Source organism: Meleagris gallopavo, chromosome 1 (assembly GCF_905368555.1).
Source record: "Meleagris gallopavo chromosome 1, MGAL_WU_HG_1.1, whole genome shotgun sequence".
NCBI classification, from domain to species: Eukaryota; Metazoa; Chordata; class Aves; order Galliformes; family Phasianidae; genus Meleagris; species Meleagris gallopavo.
In genome coordinates this window covers 12868859-12890221 of record NC_139404.1, presented here as the reverse complement: position 1 = coordinate 12890221, position 21363 = coordinate 12868859, and the positions used below count along the sequence as shown (strand labels likewise).

The 21363-nt window shown below is 38.9% G+C and overlaps 1 protein-coding gene across 2 annotated transcripts in view; it reads left to right on the top strand.

Annotated features, from left to right (window-relative positions):
* Positions 1-21363, top strand: part of RELN (reelin) — a 271996-nt gene that overhangs the window by 75996 nt on the left and 174637 nt on the right. For both annotated transcript variants that reach the window (XM_085216903.1, XM_085216905.1), the window contains exon 3: positions 2261-2396. In XM_085216903.1, coding sequence (XP_085073029.1) covers positions 2261-2396 — 136 coding nt within the window. The remainder of the gene's footprint in view (positions 1-2260; positions 2397-21363) is intronic.

Here is a 21363-nt window from a genome sequence, read left to right as displayed (position 1 = left end):
ATTGCCAAAACTTCAGAGAGAAGCCCAAGACCCACAGCTTTGGGAAAGAAATAGAGATTTCATCTTTCACTCTCTGCAAAGCAAAACAGTTGCCTAAATACCACACACTCTGCAAGGGTGTATATATATCCCTAGGCATATTTTTGGACACATATGTCTCTGTATGTCTTTTATGGATAAACTTCTGGGCACAAGACAAGCTGGTTTCTTTGACAATGCCACCACCCCAATTAGTCAAGGAAGGCAAATAAAAACTTAAAATGTCAGTGTAGGCTGACAAGAGATGGCCAAAGTCCACATGCACCTGCTATCTTGCAATAAACTAGGATGAGGCTGTAAAAATCCATCTCCCTGGGCTTCTCTATCACTGCTCTCCAGATGTGGAACTTCATATTTTGAAGTCTTTCCCAACCCAAATCATTCCATGACTCCATGATTCTATGATTCCATTTGTAGGGAATTTGAGCTGAGCTGTGTAAAAGCCTGAATGACAGAATACCTTGTGTATTCAGTAGTGGGGAACTAATTGAAAAAGCCTGCATGTGAGGGCTGTGATCATTTGTAAAAGATACAGCCATCACTGCCATCACCCACTCCTGTCTTTCCTGGGACAGATTACTTATACTCGCTGTGGTTTCATTTCTCCCCCCAAATTGAAGCAGGTTTAGAATTTAATAGCCCCCAAGATACACAATACATATAACCTGAGCTATGGCTCTCACAAGCCCGAGTGGGATTTCAGATGTTGCTTTTGATCTGTAAAACACTCAGCAATTTCCTTTGGCAGTCTCTGGGGAGGCACAGGAGGAGCGGTGCACGCAGATTCATCTGCCTATGCAGTGAAGGGTTTCTGTGGGCAAACTCCTTCATTGTGGAAGGGTTTAGGAGGAAGGGTTTAAGAGGGTCTGCTGGGTTTGCATTTCAGAACAGCCATAAAAACTGTTGCTGGCGATTCTGAGAGGCAAAGATAAGGTTTATTTATAACTACAGCAAGGAACTGTAAGAAATCACAGAATCATTAAGGTTGGAAAGATCACTAGGATTATCTAGTCCAGCCACCAACCCATGCCTGTGACTGCTCTAGAGCATGTCACTTGGTGCAACATCCACCCTTGTCTTGAACACCTTCAGGGACAGTGACTCCACCACCTCTCTGGGCAGCCTGTGCCAGTGCTTCTCCACTCTTGCTGAGAAGAAATTGTTCTTCATATCCAAGCATAAACTTTCCAAGCAACATAATGGCTAACAGTCACCTTTTGGAGCATGGAGGTACCTGCTACCATTTGTTCTTCCTCTGATCCTACTAGCAGTGTTTTAGCCCATGTAGCTATTCCTTGAACTGGGGGATCAATATTTGAAGTCACCGGGAAAAAGGCATTTTCTTCTAATAAGTACATTCAAAAGAATAGTTTCAACATTTAGTGTTTAATGTGCTGGGATTAAAGGTGTAGTAATCCATTCAAGTAAGATTGCCTGGGGGTGTTAAACAAACAACCATGTTTGCACTGATCTGTAGGAAACCACAGAGGGGTCTGAGGGGGAAGAAAACTGTTGTCATTATTATTGTGCTTTTGGTGAGGGGGGTGTTTGGTTTTTTCGTAGTTTTGTTAAAAAAAAATACAGTTCTTTTATCTAATGATGTACTGGAGTAAATTCCAGAGAGGATGATTAACAGAAGACATTTACATTCATCCATATATTAAAGGCTGATCCAAAAAAAAAATTCAAAGGAGTGTATACTGGTAAAGCTGTTGAAGGCTGATGCTTTTATTTCAGATCAGAAGAGTTAATGAAACAACAGCTCATCTGCTTTTTTCCGAGTAGATGTGCCTTTCTACTAGAAGACAACACCTTTTTCTATCAGCTTCATTTTGCTAATTAAAACATGAGATTTCTCCTTCAGATTTTATTTTCTTTTAGATTGATAATGTATGTAAATCAGTTAATAGAGTAACACTGATTTACAGCAGCTGCAGTCCAACTCCCTCCTTTAAAAATGCAAATAATTCCTCTGGTATTGGTCTCATGAAGAATAATGATAGCAAGTACATGCAGCCAAAGTCAGCCTTGGCTCAAGCAAAGGCCAGCTCCAATGTTTTCATTGGCATTAATTCTAATTAGTCTGTGGCATACTCTTGGCTTTTCACATTGCATATTGCCATGACGAAACACATGGTAGATGTATTACTCTATCTGTTAGCACCATGCAAAGAGCCATTAACATGTGTTACTGTTTATCTCCCCTGTGTCTTTCTTGTAGGAATTATGTCTGACCACCAGTTTGGAAATCAGTTCATGTGCAGCGTGGTCGCATCACACGTGAGCCATCTCCCAACCACCAATCTCAGTTTTGTTTGGATTGCTCCACCTGCCGGGACGGGCTGCGTGAACTTCATGTACGTATATACAGATCATGTATGGTTCCTATAGCCAGAGAAGATAACCATTTTGGAGACAGTGAAATAATCTTAACCATTTGCAGTAGGAACTTACATTTGCACTATGGTTGTGCAAAGAATAGACTTTATTTGGAAGTAAAACTATTGAGTTTCTTCCTGATTGATGAGTTTCTGTGTGTACTAGGACTTCATATTTTGAAACATATAAGAAGGAGAAAGTGTTCTGTAATGTAGCATGCCATCAGAAAAATAAGGCATAAGTGCATCAAGTCTAGCATTTCAATAGAAAATGATTCCACTTACTTATTAGTCATATCAATGAACCTCTCAGAATACAGCACATTTTCATTGTGCCTTTTTTTTTACTTGTTGCATATAATAAGAGTTAGAACCTTGCAAGGTTCTCGTGATGTTGTTCAGATTGTAAGCCTCAACATAAAGCACAAGCAGCCAAGAATACTCATATTCAAATATGAATAGTGCCTGCTGAAAAACATTTTAACTTCTGCTTAGTTCTGCTAGTTTACAACCTCAGAAAAAAAAAGATTACTCTCAGCAATTTTTTTTTGTAATTTTTTTAAAGATCCAAGTCAACATACAGTGATTTGGTACTTTATCAAGTGCGCACAAAATACGCAGCTTAATATCACTACAATATATATTAGTATATTTTACCTTATTTTCTAATTACTTCTCCAGGAATTTTGGTAGATATGAGGTAAAAATATATGCCTAGAATAGAATTGAAAGCAGAAAATAATTCAAGCCTGATCTATTCACAGACAAAAAGCCAGGATGCTCTCTGGTTAATCAATAGTCAAAGAATTTCAGTGTGAGACCTTCTGTCCAGTTTGGTGACTGCTATGATTGTCCCAACAAATCTTGTTCTCGATGTGTGTTTTTTCCTTTCTGTCTGGGAAGCTGCAGGTAAATGTCCCAGTGTAAACAAGTTGTTTTATTGTTTAATGTATGAGAAAACACAAAAAGTGAGTTCCTTCCTTCTTGGAGGAGACGAGTTGCTGATGGTGATCATAGTACCTGTTGATTGACTGATTTGTCTTTGATATTCCCCTTTTCTCCACAGTGTAATTTTTTGCTTGTTTTGTTACAGTATGTTATTAGCTGCAATGACAATGCCAAGACATTTTTATCTTTAGCTCTCTTTTTCTTCTAAATGTCTAATGGTAAATTGGGAAACAAATAGTTGTAATGAATGACAGACTTTTGAGAATGCATTTGTTTCCCAATAATTTCTACAATGTACCAGATAAGCTGTTTAGATTATGCAAGATTCCCATTTGTTATTTGACACAAGTGAAATCTGTGGAAAGTTTGGAGGAAATACTGCTACTGTTTTGTGTGAATTCTGTGTCAGAAAAGTTAGCCTCACAAAATAGTTGTATATGCCCTGAGGAAATCTGTCAGCTACATTTTTAAGGTGGAAAATATTTGAACTTTATGCATCCTTGTAATTCCTGTTTAAATAGATGATTAACTTCGTTGATCAAGTTGTAGCAACTAAATTTTGTTCTTATAGGTACGTGAGAAAAGTGAGGTGAGCTACGCATCTGTTCTTCATATGCTTGCTCACTCCCTTTCTTTGTTATTTTGCTTTGTGTATTCAAGAAACAGTTGTTGGTCCCAGATTACATAGTGACTGTGAATGCATTTTTTTTAAGAGATGTGGCCTTCTATTGCAAGTTTTAAGGTCAATTTATAAACAGTCATTTATTTTTCTGTGACCTGTTGTTGTAGAAATGCAAAGTCACAGCCTGAACCAGTGATTGAGCACCTGGTGGAAAGGCAGGGCAGCCCAGGAGAGCTCAGGTATATGCAATGCACTGAGTGACTAGAAGGGGTGGAGCCAGGATCCACTCTTTACAGACCTCATTTAAGGGTTGATAGTGTTGTTTCCCATGCCTATTAAATCCCTAACTGCAGAAAACAAAGCTATTGCTTTGTGCTGTGCTGCCTGCCTTGCACGGCTCTTTGACTTCAGAGAACTGCCTTTTCCTTGTTCACCTCCACTCACTCCTCCACAGAAGATTAACTTAAAAAGACTTTTTAATGCTTGACACTAACTACTTGTCTAGTTTAAATGTAACATAAAGGTATTCACAAAGGTGCCTGGGTGATAATGTATGAACTCTGACAACAGTGGCAGAGCTAAGAGCCTCCTATACTGCTGCAAATATATCTGTCATTCAGATCAGCTCATTAGTCTTTGACCTCTCTCAGGATGGATAATAAGGTCATTAATTAGTGCCAGCTCTGGCAATGCAAGCTTTGCCATGCTGACACCTCTCCCTGGATACTTCCCAGGAGGAGCTGGACAAAGGTCACAAGGCAAATCTCCCCGGGCCACTGCACAACCAGCTGTTATGGACGTGCTATTGACTTACTTCTGGAGGGCCATGGGCACGTGGGTGGGAAAGCTAAAATACTCAGGGCTCAAGTTAGAGTCATTCATATATAAGTTAATGTCAGTGAGAGCGTTCTAGCCTCTCTCCTCCAATGTAGATGGGTATCCTACACATGAGGGCTTGGTTTGGGGTGAGGAAAGTGTAGAGCTGGAATACTTTGTTATCTTCTTTCTTTTCTGAATAGTATATTGAAGTGTAATTTCTTGTTTATTCAGTCTTGGTTATTATTTCTATCTTATTTTTAGTAACATTCTGTCAAAAGCATATTTATTGCTAATGTGCCTAAATGAAAAGACCTGGGAATAGAAACAACAAGAAAACATTTAATTGATAAAGTAGGTTTAATAGATTATATTGCTTAAATTTCTGATAATCTCAAGCAACTTGGTAGAAACTGAAGATTTACACTTTACTACCAATATGAAAGAAAAACGTAATCCCTAAAGGGATATCAAAGCCCTATAGACATTATTGGGAAAATTCTCATTTACTGCATCTATGCTTCTCAGTCAAAGGTGAGACAGTCAGTGAAGACAGACTGAGGTAGCTGGGTTTGTTCAGCCTGGAGTAGAGAAGGCTCTGGGGAGACTTCCATTACTTCAAGGAAGCTTATAAACATGAGAGAGATTGATTTTTATTTTTTTTTTACATGGATAGATAGTGATTGGACAAGAAGAAACAATTTTAAACTAAAAGAGAAGGGATTTAGGTTAAATGTTAGGAGGAAATTCTTTACTCAGAGGACAGTGAGGCCCTGGCACAGCTGCCCAGGGAAGCTGTGGGTGCCCCATCCCTGGAGGTGTCCAAGACTTGGTTGGATGGGACCCTGGGCAGCCTGAGCTGGTGGAAGGCAGCCAGTCCACAGCACTGGGTTGGGGCTGGTGGGCTTGAAGGTCCCTTTCCAGCCTAAACCATTCTATGATTTTATGTTTAGTTCTATGTAATTTAGTTCTATGTAATAGTTTTCTTAGCAGTACCTTAGGATTCCTTCAAACAGTGTCCAGCACCAAGAGCTCCTAAGCAGATTTCCATAGTCTATAAGTACTGCTTATGACCAAAAAAGTAGGCCCTCCTTTGTGCTAAGAAGTTATTTCGCTGTTGGAAATCTGTAGAATGTTATCTTCATGAGCCTTCAGCTAGGTCTCACTGTTTGCAATTTCTGCTCTAAGCTCACCCTTACCCATTTAAACCCCAGCCTGCTGTGGGGATGATAATGACAGTGTGATACACAGTGTTGCATCTGAGGTTGTTAAGCCCATATGTTTACAGATGGCTTAACCTCCTAGTTTGTGGAAGTAATGAAGCTGACCCAAATTTCAAAAGCATTCTGTGTTTTGAGCATCAGCATGGCTTGCAGCAGAAGTTCCAGCTACTGTATTAAATACAATAGGTTGCTGTAGAAATTACTTTGGAAAATAAGTATTTTTTATATTGCTTTTTTTGCTAGTCATCAAACAGGTATTCTATAATTCCAATTGTCTATACGTATATTCACTGCAACTTCTGTTAGTAGTGGAAAGCTTCTGAAATACAATTATCGATTTGAAAGATTTAAATTCTGCACAGTGTTGCTTTTTTGGTATTTTGATCTTTAAAACATAATTTTGAAGCTGTCTGGCAGAGCTGAACTGAACTAGATTTGTGTAATGACGCTTAATTAGCACAGTGGCAGTGTCCACCTATGCAGACAAGGTAGGAGAATTGAGGCATGGCATTAGCACATCACCTCTGGAGCGGGAGCACTGGTTCCCAGCACAGCTCCTGGGCACAGTCTGGGCCTCGGTGCTGCAGCAGACAGCTGAGCTATTGAAAGAAATTGGAAGAAACATTCAAGGAAGGAGATGTGTTTTTCTGTTTGAGTACGACTTTTCCCACAATCACCTGATGATTACAACTCCTTTCTGGGAAATTTTAAGTACCCTGTTCCCAAACCAGTCTTTTCATGCCCATATGTTTAAGCCGGTTTCTAGGAGCTGACAAGTGTGCCAGTGCATGAACTTGAAATATCACACTGCACAAACACTGCAGAACATAAAGGCTGTGATTGAGAGGCTTGGTTACCTATTTAAAGCATTTGCAGAAAACCCATGATAAGAATTATGGAAATATTGAATAAACATTCAAGATTACATGGTCTTCTGTAGTATTCCTCTTGCTAGGGGGGAAGGGTGTATATTGTTTGAAGAAGTCACATTCTCCTGGTAAACCACTTTGCTAAACAGTCATTTAAGGCAGTGTTTACTGTTTTCTTTCACTTGTTTAAAAAAAAAAAAAAACAAAAACCCACAACCTAAAACCCAGCCTCAAATGAAAGAAATGCAGACGATTAACTTCAAAATTAGTATATAATGGTTTACTCAGTACTCAGTGGTAGTACAGACAGGTATTAAAAATGTAAACAGAAAATAGCAAATATCAGAATGAAGTTCCCTTGTATTTATGTTACCACTCAACTCCTGAATATATGATCGTTTAGATTTTATTCCTCGCATTCTTAGGAAGAATCAGAAATTTTTGTAGCATCCTATTTGTTGCTATGATTTGTAACATTTGCAGTCAGTTAAAGAATGTCTCATAAAGCACATGGACACCATAACATATAGGTGGCCTTGGCTCTGGGTTCTGTGAAGCACCAGCTCCCTGCGTCAGTCTCTTGCTGCAGTTTATTGCACGGTAGTAGTGAAGCAGGGTATTTATTATCAGTCTTTTTGCTGTTGGTATATCAGTAGCCCTGTCTGAGACAAGGATTGTATGAGCAAAAAGTAACAGTCCTTGTTTGCAGTCAAGGTAGATTTGACACGTATCCATATTGCTTATAATTTATGCTCTATGGACAAAAAAAAAAATCCTAATTAATTGTTCCTTCTGATGTGTTGGTTTAGAGGAACTATGAAACTATGAAGAAAAATTGCTTCTTTGCTGTTTTCCACTTCCCTGGATGGAGGCATTGTTGTAATGTCAATCAGCATTATGTGTAACATTCTGAAAATCACAAGCCAGTGTTTCATTCAGATCTTGGCTCTGCTTGTGTCCTATTTTGATGTGGTGCCCAGATTAACTCCTTCATCCTCTATGTTTGTTAATTTCCCAGTGAAATCAAGCACTATGCATGGAATCACTGTGACTCTTCTGAGTATAACCCCAAGCAATATAGACTCAGCTGATTGTGGAGAATTACAGTTTCCTTGTCTATTTTGTCTCACTTTTGTCTTTTTTATGTGGTGGCAATGCAAACAGAAGATCAATGAGGAATTCTGTGTATTTTCAGAAACATCGTTCTGGTCTAGCACAAAGTGTACTGTGATGAGGGAATGTTCAAAAGAGTTCAAAGCAAAGGAAGAAAATAATGATGGACAATGCAAGCTGATTGCACCAATTTCAACTCCTTAAAGGCTTTTCCAGTTTCAACTTTGGATAGATATACAGATATCTCTCAATAGGTATTTATGAGTGAACCAAATATGTCTAATTCCTTCAACAGTTAGTTGAGGTGCAATTCAGTTACAGAATTGCAGGCAGGTAAGACCTGACATCCAGTTTTATTTACATTTAGAGGGAGTTACATGCAGGTCTAGCAGGTTTCTCTAGCTCTAGTTGTTTCCTTTGGACATCTCAAGTTATTCCAGATGTGCTCAGGAAGCAGAATCAAACCCTAGGTCTTTGCTAACTGTAGTGGACCATTAGCTACCTAGTGTCCATGTAGACCTTTCTACAGACACCTAAAGGTTTTAGTCTGTATCCCACACAGACAAACTCAGCTGACTAAACATAAGTGCCAAATACCACATGAAGAAAAATTAGTCCTTCATTCCCATCACTGTCAATAGTCAGTATCTTAGTCCATGTCAGGAATTTCCAGTGAGTTGACTGCTCAATAGTGGGAAACTGCTAAAGTGTATAAGTAGAACAGGCAGCTCTGTAAAGTTCAAACCTTGCATTTTTTCTTACTGTCTGCTATCATCTTCGGAGAGTGACAATCCTACTAAATGCCCACTAGAACAAGAGGAATATCCAGTGCTTAACATTTTCTCCAATCTTGTAGAGAACTGGCCATTTGCTATTTCAGACTCCTCATGCTGCATAAGTACAAGAAAAGCATTATCAACAAAGTCAGGAATAAATGAACACGTGTTAAAAAGAAAAGCACATGACAATTCAATTGATAAATTAGTTGGGCTCAATTCAAAAGATGAGAAAAAACATAAACTTTCAACACTGGGTAGTGTCAGAATAGAAACTGAAAGATGGTATTATATTAGGATTGGGTTTTTTATTTGTTTGATACAAATTTAATAGATCACATACTTGTAGTGTATAATAGCAGAAAGCAACTCAGTATGGCCTTTGGCTACTCTGATAAGAATTTGGCATTGTTCCATATAGGACTCTGGCACTTTCTTCATGAAAGAAAATAAAATTCATTTCTGCTGGTATTATCTAAATAATAAAACAATCACTATAAGAATTATTTCCCTTCTTACAAATGTTCATTTGGCAATTCTAGAAGAAGAGACTAGATTTTACTTTCTTCCCTTTCTGTGCACTGTACCCATTATTTTCTGCACGAGACCATCAATTTGCAATCTTCAATACAGTTATCAGTAATTATGTTTAGAATTCTCTCTTGAATTTTGTTTTGTTCTCTCTGAAACTTAACTTCAGGGTTATTTTTCAGAGCATATTTTAGCTCAAGAGCATAAATCTTTGTTTCATGCAAAACGGTGCTTTTTCTTCTTCCCAAGATGTTTTAATTTTGAAAACATGACTAGAATATAAAATATATTACACACACTCCAACAGTTTGCTTCTACTAGTAGGTTTTCCTCTGTAACAAGAATTGAGTGAAACATCTTCTGACAGCCAATAATTGATTGATAACAAACCTTTTTAAATGAAATCTCGGAAGAAGTATGTTTAATGAAATCAGCATGAAATAGTTTTTTGTGAATTCTTTTGGAAATGTTGGTTATGTGAAGAGTGAGTTATTAACACACACAGAACTGTTCTGTCAGGATAAATATACAGTATAAAAAGCCCTACTGCAGGCATGGGCAAAGAACAATCATATCAGATGTTTTGGGAAGCTAAATTTCGGTACTGTAGGCGAGTTCTTACAACCGAACATTGTATGTGCACGGCAGCCTTTGTGGCTCTGGAATGTCCCTCTGGTTGACTGAGAGAGTCTGATCATTTCAATGCTGTCTCTTGAGTGGATAGTGCAACAAATGTCTAGTGCATGAATGAATTTGAGATAAGTGTATTGTCTGTATTCTTTGGAAAGAACTTCTTGCAAGAGGCTATTACTAAATAACTTAGTGAAAAGCTCAATTCTGCAAGATGCTGAGCACTGGCCTTGACCCAGCAGAGCAATCAGGCATTTCCATGCTGTCATCAAAGGCACAGACAGAACTTTTTGCATTTTTTTTTAATTTCATATCTTCAAATTATTTGTATATACAGAAGCCTAATTTCAAGCAGCAGAGGACATATTAGGATGTGCAGTCCTTATTCCTAGTTCATGCAAGCTTGACTTATTTTCTCTCCTTGTTTGTGTAGATGAACTCTAATACGGAAATCTACAAGGCATTATTTCGTGGTGCAGTAATATCCAGCAAGACTTCGTGTGTACTATATATGGAATGAGAAAAGTTAGGGAGCAGGTAACTATAATACAATATGACAAGAAAAAAATTTTTCTCTCTTTTTCAATACTAAGATGTTATTCTCACACCTAAAGGTAGCAGGAGTCTAAAAACAAAAAAAGAAATAATTCTTGAAGATATCAAAAACAGTAAATCAAATTCTGCTACTCACATCATAGGAGAAATTGGGTTTCAGTATTTAGAGTGACCATGAGCTCAAACTAAGTGACAGAGTGGACTCTGTCATATTTGTTTTGACAATCCTTGATAATTATTTCTTTAAACTGCACCCAACAATAGGGCATATACTTCCCAAATCTGTTACTAGTGATTAGATAACAAATAGTATCATAGAATAAATAATAAAATATAATTATTCTGTAACATCAACATCTATATTATAAAAATGTCATCAGGATAGAGCTGCAGAACTGTGAGCTTTATGGGGATAGGGACAGCACTGCGGCAGTAACTTTTCCTCAACAGCTCAGTCACAGGAGCAGAAGTCTCAAATACAGAGTGGCACCCACTTTCATGAGTGACATACGGCTGGCAGAGTGGTGGATGTCGTGATGATGTCATTATTGTAGCTGTTCCATTAATTGTGTTCCATTCACTTGTGATAGAGAAGAGCAATCACCTAGGAGAAGGCTTGGAGAAGCTGCACCAGTTCAAATAATAAACATTTCATTCTAAAAGGAAACAATTTAAGTATTTTACATGCTGTTTGCTGCCTGTTGTTGCTGCTTAATGACTTTTCTCATAACAATATTTTACAAACATGATACCACCACAGGTTTGTGAAAGTGCTTTCCTAACTAGCCATTGCTTTCCTTTATCCTCTCAAGTGTCTTGGGTCTTTCATTTCTCATAAAAATACAACAAATATAGCATGTTACATTGAACACCTCAAAATATGTCTCTTAGCTCAACATAAGCTGTTTGGTTTAAATTGTCGTGCATGTTTTCTTGTGATATTTTCTGTGAAATAATGCATTTTTGAATCCTTAAACAATAGGCACTCTGCAGCAGTCTCTGAGATTTCCCACCAATGTAGGGAAGAGTTTAAAATAGCAAGTTCAAAGGAACAAAAGGAAGAAAACCAATCGTTTTCTTTTTTTCCAGTACTTCACTAGTCTCGAATCTTGCCCACATATAACACATCAGTTGCAGACCAAAAGCGTGCCTCTAAAAGCTCACCCAGCTCCTATCAGCGTTAGTGTTTATGCAAAGGATTATAACTGATATGAACAAATTACTTTGCAGAACCTACTTACGCATTCAAAAAGCATGTTCTAAATGCCTTAAAATACAAAAGACAAACAGTAGAAACACTTTCAATCAGTATCACAGACTGCTTTGCAAGGCAGGGAAGATGTTAGGGCCATAATTTGACTGACGATTTTAACAAGCATATATGGAGAGAATGTGTATGTGCGTTAAGCTGCACAAAGCCTTTCTTCTAAATCCAGATGTAGGCATTAACGCGCATATTTGAGATGGCATGCTTATTTGCTAAGTGCAAAGATGGTTAGAAAAAGGCTTTCCTGACAGAGGATAAAAGCTGGAGTACTCTTTAATTTTGGTTACTGCCAAGCTTATTTCAACAACCACAATAGTTATTTGGCTCCGTACCAAAAAGTGGCAATACAGTACTTACATGTCTATGGATCAAAATTAGATGAAAAATTGCTATTTCTCATCTCCAAAGCCATTTGCTGCACATTTTATAGGCCTCAAGATGCCTTTTGTAATATGTGATAACAGAGCCAACTGAAGCATCTGCCCGGGAAGAGATTACTTTAATTATGGACTCAATGTCCTATTTTCTGCAAGTGTTCCCCAGAGAATTTCGTACTGCTGGATGAGAGGTGTTATGATGCACATTAAAATCTGCAAATCAAACAAAAGAGGTTGTAAAAGTGAGACAAGGACAGCCATTAAGTCTCCAGTCTTGTATTCATGGTTTAAAAAAAGTACCCCTGAATTCTGTAATGATAACTTCCTAATTAATCTAACACCTGTTAAAATAAATTTCCAATAGCATGGAGAAAAATGGATATTAAAGAAAGTTTTCCTTCTTTCATAATTCTATTATATGCTGTAAATTGATTGATCCACAAGTCTTTGAAATACTTGTTTTCCTTTTAATTTTTTCAACATAGTGGTAGTTACTAATGATGTAAGATGAAAAATCCAGCAATTAGGTTTCTTGTTAGCTCCTATTTTTATCGCATGTAATGTTTCTTGTCATTAAGAATTCATTTGCTTTTCACTGTAGTATCATTGATCACAATTAACTCACTTGATATTAAAGTGGATGTGCTGTATGCTTCTATAGAAACTGTGTAAAATACCATTGATTTAGTACTGTTTAATGGCTATTTAAAATATTTGTCATTCTCTCTTTATCAATTAAAAAAAAGAAAAGCCTAGAAATCTTCATTAGCAGCTGCTGTAATGATGAGCTAAAAGTTTTTTTCTTCACACAAAATATGATGGAAGAGCTCTAAAGGCAGCTTGAAGATGCTGTGACAGCATGTGAAGTACTGGGAAACTTCCCTAAAATTTGTATGATTGCCAAAATTAAAAGGGAAAATGACATTTTCAGAAAATCCTGAAGTTAAAAACCATAATTAAAAAAAAAAAATCTCAACCTATTTGAAGTGCATCTTAATCAGATGGTCATACGAGAAGATAGCATTTGGAAGTACTGTCTCTTTGATATGTAAAATATTAGGAAGGTTAACTCCCTTAAAACAGTGGAGTGAAAGCAATGCTTATCCTCTGTAAATAGCACTAACTGATATTAGGGCTTTTCCACTTGCTAATTTTATAGCAACTTTGTTTACTGAATCAAAATCAAGTATGGAAAGGATGTAAGAATGAGCTTATCATGCAGCTCCCAGACCCAGCAGGGGCTCCTTGGAGAGACAAGCTTGTTTTCTTTTCCTCTTGGTTTCCAACACCATTTAGGATATCCAGGGAATACCTGCCCCAAGTTGTCCCACTGCAACCATATAGCCTAAGCTTGTAAACCTGATCACAGCATGATGTGTGCTGAGTATGTCTTGGCAACCCTGCCCAGGCGGTGAGGTTGGAACTACAAGATCTTTAAGGTCCCTTCCAATTCAAGTCATTCTATGATTCTATGACTGGAGACACCTGATCTGGATTTACAGAATTGAATTAGGCTTTAGAAGATAATACCTACTCTGTCTGGACTGTGGGTATCCTCATTATCCCAAATGACAAAGATGGAGAAAGCTGAACTACTCAAGGCTGGCTTTTCACAGAATCACAGAATCACAGAATTGTAGGGGTTGGAAGGGACCTCTAGAGATCATCGAGACCAACCCCCCTGCCAAAGCAGGTTCCCTACACCAGGTCGCACAGGTAGGCGTCCAGGCGAGACTTGAATATCTCCAGAGAAGGAGACTCCACAACCTCCCTGGGCAGCCTGTTCCAGTGCTCCGTCACCCACACCATGAAGAAGTTCTTATGCACATTTGTGCGAAACTTCCTATGCTGCAGCTGATGGCCATTTCCCCTCGTCCTGTCTCCACGTACCACTGAAAAGAGACTGGCCTCACCACTATGGCTGCCACAACTCAGATATTTATAAACCTGGATCAGGTCCCCTCTCAGTCGTCTTTTCTCAAGGCTAAACAGACCCAGTTCACTTAGCCTTTCTTCATAGGGGAGATGCTCCAGGCCCTTCACCATCTTTGTGGCCCTCCGCTGCACTCTTTCCAAGAGATCCCTGTCTTTTTTGTACTGGGGAGCCCAGAACTGGACACAGTACTCCAGATGAGGCCTTACCAGGGCAGAGTAGAGGGGGAGGATCACCTCCCTCGACCTGCTGGACGCGTTCTTCTTAATGCACCCCAGAATGCCATTGGCCTTTTTGGCCACGAGGGCACACTGCTGGCTCATGGCCAACCTGTCGTCCACCAGGACGCCCAGGTCCCTCTCTGCAGAGCTCCTGGGTGTAGCCATCCTGGGCTGGGAGAAACTAGAGCACAGCTCTCTGCTGCACGTGATGTGATATGACATCCTGAAGCCTTTGGGCTGGAAGCATCCATGCAGACTCCAGCCTCATGGAGGAATTACGAGTTGAAACTCAGATATCTAATCTGTCGGCTAGGTTTTGCATTGCAGATTTTTTCTGACTCCTTCCTCTGGCTGTGAGAAGTTGCCTGGTGCCTGGGTGAGGGGCAATATGTGGGAAAATTCCTTGGAGATCCTTGGACCCAGGTGGGAACTTAATCAATACCAACTACTTTCAGGCTCCTTCTTTGCTTTTTGGTCTGTTACTGAAAAGGTGGAGAAAAGGATCACTAACAGCCATAGTTTACTGAACTGATTGTGGAGCCAGTGCTGGAAGCTGGACACAGGGTCATTGGTGAGAGGTAGGGGCACAGGAGTATGACTGGTCAGGTACCTGTGTTCCTAGATTTTTGGAGGGACTCTCTGCCTTGGTTGGGCTATGGAAACTCCATGTGCCTGAGTCTCTATGCCTAGGAGACTTTCAAGTGAGGGACTCTGGTGCAGCTGAAGCTGGAATCACTCTGCTTTTCTTCTGGGCCTGTGTGTCCTACATACCACCAGATCCCCTTGCGGCACTCAATTCATACTGGATATCATCTGAAATTTTGTAAGAACAGACATTCAGCCTTGAGCATCTTCCTTGCCAGCAGCCATGAATCTGTTTGGATATTTTCCTCCTTGCCAGAGATAGCTGACCTTTCCTTTAGGTGAAGTGCCCTGCTGTGGAGCCCATATCCCTTTGCTCCCAGAGCTGGCACCGTTCTGTGGGTTGCTGATGTTGTTGGCCAGATATTTCTGTTTTAAAATAGCATGGGCAATTAGGTCATCATTCCAATTATCTATGTGCAAATTTTTGTCTTTTAGTTTTGTTTTAGCAAGTCTATTTTGGAGTAACCTTACAAAAAAGGTCTCAAGAGGTTGGACTTCTGTTATTACTTAACATGATGAAAACATCTTTGTTTCAAAGAATGGTGCTGTGTCTGCTATTGTCTTTCAGCAATAGGTTTCTTCCTCTGTGGAGTCTTTAACTTGTTAGTGGAAATTTTCCATCGTTCTCAGCAAGCAGTAGCCAGAGTCAATGAATGAATCGACGGAAATCTGCTTCTGAGTTGCTCTTCGCAATACCATCACAAAATCATTAGGATTGGAAAAGACCACTAAGATCACCAAGTCTAACTGTCAGCCCTTCACCACCATGCCCACTAACCTATATCCTTCAGTGCCACACCTCCACATTTCTTGAACACCCCAAAGGATGGTGGCTCCACCACCTCCCTGGGCAGCCTGTTCCAATGCCTCGCCACTCCTGAGAAGAAATTGTTCCTAATATCCAACCTGAACCTTCCCTGACACAACTTAAGGCCATCATCTCTTGTCCTATCACCATTACTTGGAAGAAGATGCCAATCCCCACCTTGCCACAACCTCCTTTCAAGCAGTTGTAGAGAGTGATAAGGTCTCCCCTGAGCCTTCTGTTCTGTAAACTGAACCATCCTGGTTCCTTGAGCTCCTCCCCATTAGACTTGTGCTCCAGACCCTTCACAACTTTGATGCCCTTCTCTGGACATGCTCCCTACTCATGCTGAGTAAGAGAGGAGTTTAGCCTTCTGCTCTTGGCTGTCTCATTAGTTTCAAGGAGTTATGAAGGGCTGGACTGTGAAATCTGTAAGGCCATGACTACATGAAGATGTCACCAGATGCTGCACATGTGGAGCATGTGAGGGCTTCACTCCACACAAATTCACACAGGCACTCTCTTGCCTCCCATGTAACCATGCTGCAGAGATCTCAGCAACTTCCAGCCAGCCAAGAGCAGGTCTTGGACATGCTTAAGCCCACTAAGAGTAGCACATAGTTGAATGTTCTGCTTTCTTGTGACCCAGTTCCTTCTCCTCCTTTTCAATGCCACATGAGGGCCTCTTGTCTGGGAACTGTTGTCCATGCTGACAACATGATTTTACTTCTTAGGGTCCTCAAGAATATGTCATGCTTAAAAAAAAGTGCAAATTAATGCTAATTTCCTGAAAATGAATACAGCCTTCATGTATCTATTAGTACATTTGTTTGTGCCTTCAAAAAGAGGACCATTGGATTATGGAAACCAAATTTAAATCTAAATTTGCAGTGCCATATGGCACAACCTTCGGGCACTAAGACTCCAGGAGTTCATGCATTAGATTGCCAGACTGATGTTGTGGATAAGTAGATTGTCATAAAAGTCATTAGTTTCAGTGCATACAGATTGCACTTATCTGTTTTTACTGTTAAGCTTTTAAGGGCTGATCTTTTAATGCTTTGTTTGATGCAAAAACTAAGCATCGCAGGAGGACACTCTATGAGTACAAATTGTTAGCATGTTTTAGCTGAATGAAATACAAATGACAAAAAGATCTCACTCTTGCTACTATCTAGAATATGTCAGGAATGTTTACTTACATTTGTAAGGAAATTTCCACAGTTTATTTGTAACCCACCGTGGATCTAGCCAGTAGCTAGGATTACTGTTTGTAGCAATGTTCGGAGCTCTCAAATAGCTTTGTTGTCTTGGTAGTTTTGTTTCTCTTGTTCCCAGTGGACCAAGAGAAGAATTAAAAAATAAAAAAAAATAAAAAAAATATATATAATCAGAAACCAATATTTCTGAGACTAATATAAATTTTGTAATTGGTTAAAGATGACTCAGGTTTGTCATTAAGGATAGTTTAGTGACAATGGTTTAGGTTGGTAAATGTGATTTATTTGCATCTGCAGGCCATAGCCCTTAATGTTCACCTATTATCATAGGTAGTTAAGCTGAATCTCAGAAGTGGGGTTTTGTCCATTTTTTTTTTTTTAGTAGCAGCAGGATTTTTTTGCTGCATAATGTGACTTGCAATGTGAATTCTCTGATGAAGAAGGGGAGATACAGAGGTCAAAGCCAATGATTCCGGGAGCTGTGCCTGGAGCTGTGCATGCCGCAGACTCTCAAAGGGTTTTGGCACATGTCTGGGGGCTGCACAGGAACTTTGGAGAGTGGCTCATGGGTTGAGGAGCACTGAATGCCTCTAACACCTGAGGAGTAGAAATCCCAGTGGAACTATGAATGTTAACATAAATTTATGATGTTTTCATGACCTTCATTGGATTTTCCAGTATAGTAACAAGATCACAGGGCAAGTGAAGCCCAATGCTGGCCAATGCTGGAAGCTTTCTATGACTCGTAATCAGTGCTTTACTTTTAAATTTAACTTTCCATCTATCTTTGTAAAACTTATATATAGATTTTTAATAAACCTGGTTGGTGGGTTGTTGTTGTTGTTTTTTTGCTTGTTTGTTTTAAATTGGCAAAATAATTATAATGCTATTAGGATGTATTCTTTGTGTCAGAAGTTCAAGCAAAGAATACATTTCACAGTTGATTCATGAACCCTTCTGAAAATATGGTTTATAATGAAATTCTAACAGCTCTGTAACAAAATTAACATGACAAGTAGCAATGCAAGAATACCTTTCATGCTTGTGCACTCCTGCAGACTTTCTCTTGCTAAGCACTTGCCAAAGGCTGAGAGAACTTCCAGGTGCTCTGGGCAGCGCACAACAGAGTGCAGCTGAAAGCTGGCTGCCTGCTACATGCATGTGGAGTGTGCATTCAGGGTGTCTGTATGGGTGAAGTTAAATCAACAGTAGCGTTACCAAAATAGCACCAAACTAAGAATAGCTGCCTTCAGCTACAGGGCTAGTGCTGGTCTACTAAGGCAAAATGTAGGAGGTGTAACTTTTGCTGCCGGCAGTACTTTATTTTAAGGTTTTGTTGGAATCAGAAAATATAGCTGAGATAGCTGCTAGAAAAAGCAGTGATTATTTGGACTGTCATTGTTCATACAAATAGCCTATATTTATCATTATATTTTAAAGGTTTATTATGATTAATTTTACAGCTGAACCAGGTTTCTGCAGACTGAAACCCCGACGCTCTGCCTGTATCTAATATTTGCAATATACAAGATTAGATTCTGCTGCTGTGTGTCTTTGGGACCACTGTGCCAAAGCTGGATAACTGGGTCAGAATCAGGATTTTTAATGTGGAAAAGTCTGGGCCTTGGCCATCTCAGATTTAACGTGTGTAACACCAGTGGTTTGCCACTAGGAATTTTGAGGGCATTATGCTGACCTCAATCTGCTCATCTAACCACTGAAACAAATTAAAGAGCGAGAGCACTCTACAGCTGTTAGCATGCAAAGGGCTGTTGGAGATTGTAGAGAAAAAAAACAAGGAGATACTGCAGAGATGAGCATCATCTTTGGTCTTCCAGAGACTGATACACAGTTCTGGATACATGAAACTAAATTTTAACATTGAGGCTTATATATGTAGAATATAATTACACCTTTACTCTCAAAACATAGCTAAAACAATGTTAGACTTAAGTGGTTTCTTTTCAAAGGAAAAGTTAAAATAGGAGATATAATTCCAGATGGGATAGTTAGAAAGGGCTATTTGCTGCGTTTCCCATTGGCAAATTCTTAGGGTTATTTTGGGAAATGCAAAAATGCCTGGGAACAGAGAAAACAACCTGGGAAATCAAAAAGAAAAGAAAAAAAGGAGCGATCTTGTGGTGAGACAGTGAACCTCGTGAGGGTGTGGGCTTAGCCAAGCCTTGGGAGAGTCTGTGTGGACAATGAGCATTCCTGACCTAGGCTTGACACAGACCCTGTTCCAATAGCTCCAGCAATTTTATTGCCTGTTTAAGCACTGTTTGTTAATTAAGATTAAAAGAGATTATGAAGTGGTTTTATCGTGATGTGTACGAAATAGGGACAGTGGCCTCCTCGTGCACTCAGCCTCAACTTCCTCACTAAGATTTAGGAGTGGAATTTGTCCTTGCAGTTAATAGATTTACAAAGGAATAAAGCACACAATTTGTCAGACTGCTGTTTTTCCCTTTTGACCAGTTAGACTAAGTATCATGAAAGAGCTCTATTTGGGCACCAGCCAGTACGATTGGATGCATGGTACATTAACCAGATTTCTTGGGTTTACAATCTTGCTCTTTTGAGCACAATTACTTTTCTCTGATTGGGTTCTCTGTAGCTATTAGCAGGTCCAACAAGGACCATGAGGCATCTGTGCACAGCTTTATGAGAGGGCTTCCCTGTTGGGGTCATATGTCAGGACTGGGGTCCCAAAGTTCCTGGGAAAGCAAATTTCTTCTTTTTCTGGTCATTACATCCATCGTACCACTCATGGCCCACACAATAGGGTCACAATCCAGCTCTACAGTTTGCACCTCACAAATTGTGAAGGATATGAGATTGGATCCCTAAAGAAAGTTAGAATTGATAAGTACAATTAGAGGCATTTTAATAGCTTCTCAGACACAGACAAAAAGATACATAACTCATGCTATGCCACTACAGAAAACTAAGTTCTCCCAAATTCTAGAGATTGGACCTTAAGAAACAGCTTATCCAGCTTTCTCACCAAAGGCTTGTACCTTCACTGTCTCTTGACCACCTTCAATGCCATATGTTTTTGTTAACTCATTACTCATTGTACACCCACGGGATGAGCTCTCCTGGGCCAGGGCTGGTGGCTCAGGTGCTCCCCGCTCTTTGTGTGCAGGCATTTTGGCAGATGCCAGCAAAGTCACATCACCGATTCACAGCAGCAGAGGGGTGATTCAGAACTGTGGGCACTGGGAAGGGTTTGCTGGAATGTGCGTAGCATCGAGGATAATGCAGCTGCAGTATTTTCTTTGCAATTTGCTTCTTGATATAAAGAAATAAGTTCCCAGGTAAAAAATAATAATCTAAAGTTTGATATATGTGGTATCATTTGATAAAATTTCTTGGTCAGAAGTTTCACTTTTTTACAGAAATGTCAGGCATTTATAATTTGCTGCACAAGTAGTTTAAGTATTTTAGCATAATTTAGTGAGAATTAATGGCTGGTTATTTATTGCCTTGTGCTCTACAGGAGTGATTTATAAAGCCATGCTCTTCACTGCTTGTTACTTTGCATTCCCTGTGTTAGCTGTACCATCAATATCATTAAATGAATTCCCAGTGACATTGCTCTGGAACTATAGTTTTTGATACCAGGGTTACAGAACATAAATCAAGAATTATGTTTAATTCATAAGAGGCACCAATCTCTCATTTAGGTGTAAGTTGGGCCTAGAAGGTGTCAAAAATATACTTTACAATACCTCTTCTGATTGCATTCAGACTCTATATATGCCCTTATGTTCCATGTGAGAATAAAATATAGCAATACAGGGCAGTTTGTCAAGCGAATGACATTTGTGTTTTTATTTATTTGGGTACAAATTATATCATTATTTTCGCCACAAACTAAAAAGGAATATATTTATATGAATATATTTTAAATGATTAGTAAAGGAATTAATAAAACTAAAAATAAATATTTGCCTATTCTGCGTTATAAATGCTATAGTTGATTATTTAAATTACAATTTAAAAATCTAATGCTTTTAGTATTATTTGCTGTTATATTCATTTGTCTCCTCACAGAAATATAAATAAACACTCTCCTCGTTATAGTTTTTCTTTACTTGTCTCTTTAAATTCCTATTGAATTGCTGCATTGAAATCCAGAGCACTGAAAATCCTGTAAAAGCATTTATCTAGTATTTATTTACTTATTAATTTTATGTAAATATTTCTGACCCCTTTAGCTTTTGTTATATATATACAAATATAAACATTATGTATATGCACATATGCATACATTTGCAAAGCCTAAATTTGGGATCAGATCTTTGAAATGTGGTTTCACCTCAATATTATTCAAAGTGTACATGAACTCTTAATGATATCACTCACATATAAAGGTAATTTTGAACAAGA